General features: G+C 37.4%; 1 protein-coding gene across 3 annotated transcripts; it reads left to right on the top strand.

Moving 5' to 3' along the window:
- Nucleotides 1-717: 717 nt before the first annotated feature.
- LOC131318862 (CDPK-related kinase 1-like) lies at nucleotides 718-9,184 on the top strand. Of its 3 annotated transcripts, none has more exons than XM_058348876.1 (11): nucleotides 718-1,816; nucleotides 2,667-2,797; nucleotides 4,064-4,105; nucleotides 4,197-4,305; nucleotides 5,199-5,277; nucleotides 5,361-5,657; nucleotides 6,338-6,450; nucleotides 7,505-7,612; nucleotides 7,704-7,766; nucleotides 7,845-8,012; nucleotides 8,572-9,184. In XM_058348876.1, the coding sequence occupies exons 1-11, from the start codon at nucleotides 1,343-1,345 to the stop codon at nucleotides 8,707-8,709; spliced, it is 1,722 nt and encodes a 573-aa protein (XP_058204859.1). In that variant the 5' UTR covers nucleotides 718-1,342; the 3' UTR covers nucleotides 8,710-9,184. The 3 variants fall into 3 exon arrangements, with proteins under 3 accessions (XP_058204859.1, XP_058204861.1, XP_058204860.1); XM_058348877.1 differs by having other exon boundaries at nucleotides 730-1,816; nucleotides 7,535-7,612; XM_058348878.1 differs by lacking the exon at nucleotides 7,505-7,612 and having other exon boundaries at nucleotides 728-1,816.
- The last annotated feature ends 896 nt before the right edge of the window (nucleotides 9,185-10,080 follow it).

Raw genomic sequence — 10,080 nt, 5'->3', positions numbered from 1 at the left:
AAAACACACGTGTTTCGTTCATGCTGATACCGATGACCAATCAAGGTGATTTTTCTAAGTATGTAACGAACTCGATGAGCCGAACAAAATCAACTAAGAAGAAACACAGAAAGTCCCCTTCCGTCAAAGCTCAATCAAACTACGCATAAGACAAATAATTTTGAGCTTAGCTCAATTGTTAGCTAATGCTTACATGTGAAAACACATCCTCCAGATGACAGGCTGGAAGGATCCAAACCCGACCCAACAATCATTATTATTGTTGTAGTTGATAATTGGTTAATTAATCAACTAAGAAGAAACAATTTTCTTAACATGACTATGAATAACAATAGTCCTTTAACAAATACTCATTCCGTCTCGCAAAGTTGGTATACTACGAAAAGAAGTGGTATAAAATTTGGAGAGAAAATAAAGTACTTTTGTTTATAATTCTTAACAAAAGTTGTACACCGATTAAAAGAAGGGCTTTAATTTGGTAAAAAAAGGTTAAATAACTTTAACAGCAATTTATAAACTAATTAAAATTTTGAATTTGATGCAAAAAAAAGTTTAAAAATTACTTTTTTTAAATACACAAAAATAAGATATTTCTTAATTTATTATTCATTTTTTTCGTGGTAGACGTTGTGGGGTTCGAAAGGAGTAAACAAGGAGTAGTAGCAAATAGTGCACACAAAAACCACCCAGAGAAAAAGCTTGAAAAAGCAGGGAGGGAGGCTTGGATTCTTTCCTTTCCCACTCTTTCTTTTTCTTTTCTTGCTGCCTCTGCTAAGGCATCTCTTTTTTTTTTTTTTCTTTTTTCTTTTTTTGGTTTCCATCACTTTTATGCTCTTTACTTTACTCAACTTCCCATTTCTTTACCTTCTTGGTTGAAAATCGTATCGGGGTTTCTTGTTGTTCTTCCTTCTTCTCTCCTATTTCTTTCCCTTCCTCTTCTGCTGAATTCCAACACTTGTTATGGGCTTTACCAATCTGGCATTGTTTGTTTGATCAGAAAGCTCAATTGCTTTCTTCAATTCCTCTTTCATTTTTTGTTTTGGTTGTTGGGTTCTTTAAATTTTCAGCCTTTGTAAGTTTTCTTTGAGTTTGTGCACTTTTCTGGTGAATTCTCTGCTAATCTTTCTTGGGTTTTTCTTGATCAAGCTGAAATGCTCCAATCTTGTACTTTTATGGGGTTTTCATTTCAAGATTTTGGATTTCTCATTCCTCTCCCTCCACTAGGTTTCAGCTGGATTTGAGGTGCATTTCTTGTTCAACATTTTCCCACTGCTGATCTTTAAATTTCCTGACTTTTTACTTTTTCTCTCCTCCTTAATTCTAATTCTGTTCTTCTGATTCCATGGGACTTTGTCATGGAAAACCCATTGAGAAATCTGAAAACCCAATAGTTCTGGGCGAAAATGAGCCAGCTTTCAACTCCCAAACTGGGAAATCATCATCAAAATTTCCCTTTTACAGCCCAAGTCCCTTGCCCAGTTTATTCAAGAACTCACCTGCTAATTCCAGTGTGAGTTCTACCCCTCTCCGGATTTTTAAGCGCCCATTCCCTCCCCCTTCTCCCGCGAAGCATATCCGGGCGTTGCTCGCCCGTAGGCATGGTTCAGTCAAGCCCAATGAGGCCTCCATACCAGAAGGAAGTGAGATTGAGTTGGGTTTGGACAAGAATTTCGGGTTTTCAAAGCAATTCTTGACCCATTATGAGATGGAGGAAGAGGTTGGGCGCGGGCATTTTGGTTATACTTGTTCTGCAAAGGCAAAGAAAGGGAGCCTTAAGGGACAGGATGTAGCTGTGAAGGTTATTCCGAAATCGAAGGTTTGATATTCCTTGATTTTTTCTAGTATGAGATCTCCAAAGATAAATTCCAATTTATGCGGTGAAATATATCCAAAAGGACCTGGCTTCTCTGCAGTTGAATCTCAGCGATTCATCTCAATAATCAGTGATTCAGATTTGTTAAAGTATCTTACTGGTAAAATACTATTGACAAATTTGGACTATTAATAACACTTTGGGACGGTTACCATCAGTTAGATGCAGTCCAAATGTGGACTGTAGGCAAGACTTAGTCTATCCAAAATATGCAACAGCAGTAGAATTATACTGCTTTTCTAGTAGAACTTTTCAGTTATAGCAGGTTAGTGTCTCGTTGGTTTCTGGAAAGTTCTGATGACTGAGCATTTGATCAGAATTTTGGAGTGCTATTGTTTGTGTATTATACGAGTCCTTGGGTTGGATCATGTTTCACATTGTTGTTTTGACCTTTTATTGTACTTGTTAAGTTTATTTCTTGCTTATTCTGGGGTATGCTCTTGCAACTGTTTACATCATCAGTTTTTTGGGTCTTACTTGGGGTCGTAATGGAACTTGTTTATTTGTTTAAGGCCAGAGAAGCATATGAAATGTTGCCCTTGCTGGGTAAACAGAATATAAGCTCGGTTTGTCATGGACTTTAACATTCTGATTTTTAAATACCATAACTATGTTACAATAGGTTAATTCGCCGTCATAGCGCTCGTTATTTCATGCCATTTTTCTTACAAGAGGAAGTTTAAGATTGTCTCCTGTCATTAGTATCTGAAGCATATGGAGTCAATTGGTTATATGAATGGTGTGGAAATAAAGCCTTTGTTCTATGCTAATCAAAAGGAAAATGTTTTTGCAGATGACTACAGCAATTGCCATTGAGGATGCGCGAAGAGAAGTGAAAATGTTACGGGCTCTAACAGGGCATAGGAACCTTGTGCAATTCTACGATGCCTACGAGGATGACAGCAATGTTTACATAGTGATGGAGTAAGTGTACACAGACTATAACTAATGACCGGTCTTTTTCTGAAACTATTTGCTTTGGAATTCTAGAAAGGTTCCTACAAGTTAAATCATGGCATATGCTTGTTATAGAAAGACATTTATGTCTTTCTCTTTTGTTTTTATGTATGCCAGAGTTAAAACGTTATAGTTGTACATTTGGCAACTGTGTTCTTTAACCTAATTTGATTGGATTTGTTAGACTCATGACTGGTGGAATATTGACTCCAACTTTATTGCTCATGTGCAACATCGGGTGAATGTACTAGTTTGGAACTTGAGTAAAAGAAGGGACGAGAAGGGAAAATTAAGAAAGTGCATCTTCCCTTGTTTGGTTTGAGAAGAAATAGAGGACAAAATAGCAAAATAAAGCAGTGCCTAGGTGCTAGGCAGACCCCCAATGCCTAGATTTTAGGCTCTAGGCGGCAATTAGGCAATTTTACGTTAGTCGGCGACTAATCGGCTTGGCGGCGATTAGAGGGCAGGGTTTATTCTTAATTTATAAGGCGTTACATGTGTAATAGTAAAAAGTTTATGATGTTAAGTGTTATTACAACTGGATATATGTGATATACACGTGACATATCAAAGCCCAAAATCGGCTAACAAAGTATATACTAGTAAGTATTACTTTTTAGTTGTTACTTGAGTCTTAATTCATTACTTCCAAGTTTTATGCAATTTCTTACTCAAACTTTTGGGGAGGGGAGCATATTTTTTTTTTGAAGTGGAAAAACCCTTTTCTCTCTAGGCGCCAGTCGGCCTAGGCACCTCTTCAGCCTGTTTGGCGTATGGCACCTAGCAATTTTTAGAACATTGAAACAAAGTATTGAGCATAGTAATATTTTCCTTGCACTTTCCTCACGATTTCCTTCTTAGACTGTTTTCCCTTCCCTTCCCTTCCCTTCCGCAACTTCCAAACAGGGTGTAAATTTGAGGAACTAAAATGAGCGGGCATTTACCAAAAAGCAGATGTGAGGGTCAAGCTTTTTTCTACTGAGTCAATGCTTTGAACCGAGCTGTTAATGTTCACCGGACCTTCTCTCTCGTATGTGTCGGGTGTGTATGATGGTAGTGTGAGATAAAGCGGGGAACAGAGGAACGGCTAATGAGTTGCATGTGCATTTTCTCTTGTTTATGTTTATTTCCCCACTTCTGAGTAAGGACGATTGTATTTCTATATTGTCTAAGATGTGGTGATTGTAACATTAACTTTTGAAGCTTACAACATGTGATGTTTATGTTCTCCAGGTTATGCACAGGAGGTGAATTATTGGATAGAATCCTTTCTAGGTACAATATTCTTATCTTATTCCTCTTAATGGTTCTCTGTGTCCCATTCTGCAGCCTTTTTCCTACTAAATACTATGTTTTGTTTCTTTAGAGGTGGAAAATACTCTGAAGATGATGCAAAGGAAGTCATGGTTCAGATATTGAGTGTGGTTTCCTACTGTCATCTCCAAGGGGTTGTTCACCGTGACCTCAAGCCTGAGGTAATGAACTCCAACATTTTCATTTATGGGACAGTTATTTAGCTTATTTAAAAAACTTAAAGCCCCGGAAAATATGACATCTCGTAAGCCGTTACTTGAACTTCAACCCCCTCCTATGGTGCTGCTTTAGCTATTACATTGTAATATACGCTTTTGTTTAGTCAAGTACTTGCTTTGTCAAAAATTGCATCTCCACGTTAGTTGTTTCTAAGCTGCATGGATGGTGTTGGTTGTGCTCTCTTTTTATCGTCAGCTTCTTTTAGTGCAGAAACCTCAAAATTATGGAGGATTTAATATTTTTCCTTGGCTACTTGAGTGAGATAGTGAAATGTACTAGCCTGTTGGATATACATCCCTGGGTTATGATTCGTTCATGTTATATTTTAAGTAGCATGAGATTTCTCTTTCATGCTATTGTACACTGATCATATGCCGTGAATTGTCGACGTAATTAAACTGCTGCGACTTGGATGGAAAAGCTTCTGTGTGACAATATATATATATATATATATATATATATATATATATATATATATATATATATTATTTTGGATTTGCATGTGTTTTCAACTTTTCATTTGTTGCTTAACCTTAATTGCTTTTTGTTAAATACGATCTTGTGTCTTCCATTAGTGAGGCTATTTTGATTGCATGATCTAGATTTTGGTCTGATAATTGTAAATTCCAAGTATATGGTGTTAGTTACATTAAACTACCACTACCTGTGGTGAAGAGATCTATCAGAGCGATGATTCAATAATGGATTGGAAAGAAGCAGTCACAGGATGGACAAAATAGTTCCTATTGTACCTGTGTGTTGTTTTAAATCATGTCACTTTTAATTGTCTCGTTTCTTCTTTTTGTTGATCTTGAGCTTCTATATCCTGCTTCAGAATTTTCTCTTCACTTCCAAAGATGAGCATTCCCCACTAAAGGCCATCGATTTTGGACTCTCTGATTATGTAAAGCCAGGTCAAATCCTCTCCCCTAAACTTATCGTTTCCAGCTATTAGAATATTTGGCTTAGGATCTGATTATGTAAGATTTCTTTGCAGACGAACGGCTGAATGATATCGTGGGAAGTGCATATTATGTAGCTCCTGAAGTTCTGCATAGATCATACGGACCTGAAGCAGACATGTGGAGTATTGGCGTGATTGCATATATTCTTCTATGTGGAAGTCGACCCTTTTGGGCCCGCTCAGAATCTGGCATCTTTCGAGCTGTTCTTAAAGCAGAACCAAGTTTCGATGAAGCCCCTTGGCCTTCTTTGTCTTCTGAGGCAGTAGACTTTGTAAAGAGATTGTTGAACAAGGACTATCGGAAGAGGCTGACAGCTTCCCAGGCTCTTAGTAAGTTACTCTACGGCTCTCTTCTTATTTCTTTACAGCCGTGTGGAAATGATTAGGTAAAGAGATGAAAAATGAATACCATGTGGTCCGTAGCTGATTGTATCAGATAATGCTAATACAGTTTGCAATTTTTTTCCCTTTGCAACTTACATTTCAAAACCTTATACGTTCCAAAATGACCTATCTAGCTGATTGCAGATTTTTTCCAATTTTGCTCCTCGGAAGGATTCTTTGGAGTGGAAATTTTAGATAATCAAAATCAAAATTTAAGGAGGTAAAAGTCTTGGGAGTGCTAAATATAGAAAGAAATGGTTATATGTTTGAAGTTAGTAATAAGTAGAGATATTTTACTATGTGTGTAACTTTTGAAAGAAAAATCTAAATTGATGTATTGTACTGGATAATTGATGAAATAAAGTTTTTGACCTCAAATTATACGTGTATAATGTCAACAAGAGTACGCTTCCATACCGAGTTATGTGGCACACCACATTCTTCTTTCAGTTCCACGCACCAAAATGATTCACATTGTAGGACATAGGTTGTACCGTTCCCTCCTTCTGCACGGTTCGTTTACAAAGTCAAACTTTCTTACTTTTTACTGTTTGTCTAATTGCCAATTTGGTTAGAGTATGTTCTGCAGTTCTTATGGTTTGTGATCTATCTGATTTCATGTTTAGGTCATCCATGGCTGGCAAATTATCATGATGTCAAGATTCCTTTGGATATGATAATTTACAAGCTTGTTAAAGCTTACATATGTTCATCTTCACTGAGGAAAGCAGCTTTGGGGGTATGCTATTCAACTTTTGATAAACTCCTTGTTAATGAGAACTTTGCTAAAGACACGCCACTAGCTGTTTAACCACTTAACCGAGAACAGTAAAATCACTCAATTCATAGGCTTGTCCTCTAAGGAAGTAAAAAAACCCACATGCTCTTTCCCGTATCACCTATAAGCTATCTACAACTCATTTTGTGGTCATAAAACCATAGTTTTGCTCTTTAAATTATCCAAACCTGTAGTCAATATGATAGGTTCTTGAATTCGTTTTCGTTTTTTTTTTCAAAATGTTTGTTTGTTGTCAATATTCTCTCTTTTCCCCAAGTCTGACAAATTTTACCTTCACCACAAACGGCGCATCCCAGATCCTGCCCAAAATAGAAGGAAAGATGACTGAGAAAGGGTGAAACACCTTTCTTCTGCTGAATTAAGGCTGGCTGAGTAGAGTAATTCCCGAATTTCGTAATATCTCGAGGAAAAATGTTTCTTCCGAGATTCATTTACTAATCATTGCTTGGTGCCTAAGAAGCATGGATACTTAAAAGGAAAAGCATTGCTTCATGTCAAAGATGCAATGATGACTGATTGCTCAGTGGACACTTTTGGAGAGTGTTACTTGATTTGCTTTCCTACAACACTCCTCAATGGTACCAAGACTTACATAGTGAGATATTGGTCCTCTAATAGAGAAAGAAAGTGTAACTGCATACACAAAACAGATTAGAAGTCCTGATTTCCAGTAATATTGTCGGTTTTTACCATGAGTAAATTGAAGATTCATGAAAGCATCTGAAGTAGTGGCATGGGAGGACAAACACTGTTTGTAAATGCAATGCAATGCAACTCAAAGAAAACAAACCTTTCTCCCAATCAGTTGTGGTAAGTTATAGATAGACGTACAAAGTACAAAAACATGGATGTCAAGGTATCCAAATGTGCTTTTACCTTTACGTGCCAATGCCCAGTATGCAATCTTCCTATACAATTTGGATGCATTCATTCCTTGTCATGTCGCTAGGAATAATCAAGTAATATTGATGAAATTTCACCTTCACAATCACAGGCCCTTGCTAAATCACTGACCGTGACTCAGCTAGCTTATCTTCGAGAACAGTTTACACTCTTAGGGCCAAACAGGAGCGGATATATCTCTCTTCAAAACTTCAAAACGGTTAGCTCTCCAAGCACTCCTTCCCCCTCTCCTCTTTTTGTATATGATTTTACTTTTCCGTGGTTATTCTAAGCAGTCTTAAATTTAGCAGGCTGTGGCAAAGAACTTCACGGAAGCCATGAAGGATTCACGGGTTTTAGATTATGCACACATGGTAATGGTCTCTCGAGCCAATTTCTTTAGTTCTTTAGAGTTCAATGATGAGATTAATGGTATATTGTATATCTCGCAGATGAGCACTCTCCAATATAGAAAATTGGATTTCGAAGAGTTTTGTGCTGCAGCCATTAGTGTGCATCAGCTGGAAGGAATGGAAAGCTGGGAGCAACATGCACGTAGTGCTTACGAGCTTTTTGAAAAGGATGGAAACAGACCTATTATGATAGAGGAATTAGCCTCGGTATGCTCTTGTTTCCCTCTCTTTTGTGGTTTTCAATAAACAAATGGATATGTTTACTCATTCCGCTATCAAAGCACAGAATTTTTCCGTAAATTTTGTCCTTTTTTCCGTAAATTTTGTCCATTTGTCCGTATAAGGTTGTGCTTAAATAGATTTTCATAAGGATGCAAGCACAAAATTGGTCATAGATACTGCAAGAAAATTGGTCACAGATACTGCAAGTAAAGATCCACCGGTGAATGCTGGTGTCCAACTGGAGAAATCTTTTGTAGCATAATTATAAAATTTTGATTCTTATCAAATTATCTGTGGCTGTTAAACTGAATAGAAACAAATTGGTTTTAAACTACAAGTTACAATTATGAGTCTATGACCTTACATATATTAGCAGTATATTTAAGTCACTTTTGGCCTACGAAGAAGACAACAAAGAAGAAATTGTAGATTTTATCATACATTATCCAGATTTTGGGACACGTGTTAAGCTGCAAAATTCTGCATCTTTTACTCCATATGGATCTAAACTCAGATATGCTTATGATTTTCCATTTCCTACCAGGAACTTGGACTTAGCCCGTCAGTACCGGTTCATGTAGTTCTCCAAGACTGGATAAGACAAGTAGATGGCAAACTTAGTTTCCTGGGGTTTGTCAGACTTCTTCATGGAGTTTCTTCTCGTTCGTTTCAGAAGGCTTGAAAGAAAACCAGCTCTACGAATTTTATCTTCTGCTCATTTTTCGTGTCCCCAAACAACGGAACTAAAATCTTGCGGTTGGGGGACAAAATGCCTGCCCAACTTGAGATGCATCCCAAACAGGCAACGAGTTACCTCTTAACTGTGCAAAGGATCGCTGCACGTTGAAATTATATTTGAGGCTGCATGAGGAGCAACCCTAAATCATTTTGCAGCACAGTCCCATGTCAGTATGTTATGTTCAAATCCTTTTTTGGACCCCCTCTCCTCATGTAATAATAGCTTTTTAAGTGCTTTGTGCCATTGAGATTTAGAGGATTGTACAGATGAGGGTAGATCACAAAAATGTTTTGTAGGGTTACAAAACATCTTAAGAATGGAAGTGAGTTTCGCGGTCTTGTGTGTATCCCTCGTGTACCCAGATACACTTGATTTTTCCATAAGTTTCTTATTGTGATCTCAGTTTCCATTTTTCTTACATCAACTACTTAATTTCTTTATACTCAATTGTTTTTCCCCCTGATCTCAGTTTCCATTTTTCTTGCATCAACTACATAAACAGAGGAAAGAGCCAAAACCTATACCACCAAGACCGAAACATCACCTTTTGCAAAGCAGATAGAACATAGTTCTGGTATGTAGTGGTAGCCAAACAATGAGAAGGTGAGCAAGCTCCAACCAGAACCGGGAAACAGTTAATCGGATATTCGGTACTTGTTATTTACTCTTTTGTTTCCCATAGCTGCTCAGAAAAGATTAAAGGCGGGGACCAGTGGCCATTTTCCCCACAAAATATGGTGCTCAAAAACAGAAGAAGTTCAACTACTCAATGCATGTGCAGGCGTTTAAAGAGTATATACTCCTTTCACTTCAGCATTTGCTACCAGCTAGGGTGGTCCATTACTAACCCTCAAATTCTGGAAGTAACATACGTAGGCCTGATAAATGGATTGAGCAAGTAGAATTTGAACTTGTTTTTCGCTCGTTGTTGCAAGTTCGTTCGTGATTGTTTTGATACATAAATAACTTTAGCGTGAACAAACTTTTCAAACATGTTGAGCTTTTAAACTGATCAACTTAAACAAGTTGCTACTCGACTTGTTTAGCTTATGGTGTTTAAAAATTCAAGCCGTGCGGGACCGGTTGCCATTTTCCAAGATATATGGTGGTCAAAACTCAAAAAAAGGAAGTTGTTCTACTTCTCAATGCATGTGCATGAGCTTCAAGATACATATACATTACTTTATCATTGCTACCAGCTAAGGTGGTCCAGTGCCAGTGGTAACCATATCAAGATTCTGGATGCACTACATTACTCCAATTGAATGAGTCAGTTTTTGTTCGCCCAAAAAAAAAAAGAAAAAGAAAGAAAGC

Source organism: Rhododendron vialii, chromosome 3a (genome assembly GCF_030253575.1).
Source record: "Rhododendron vialii isolate Sample 1 chromosome 3a, ASM3025357v1".
Classification (NCBI taxonomy): Eukaryota; Viridiplantae; Streptophyta; class Magnoliopsida; order Ericales; family Ericaceae; genus Rhododendron; species Rhododendron vialii.
This window is presented reverse-complemented; position numbering and strand designations above follow the sequence as displayed.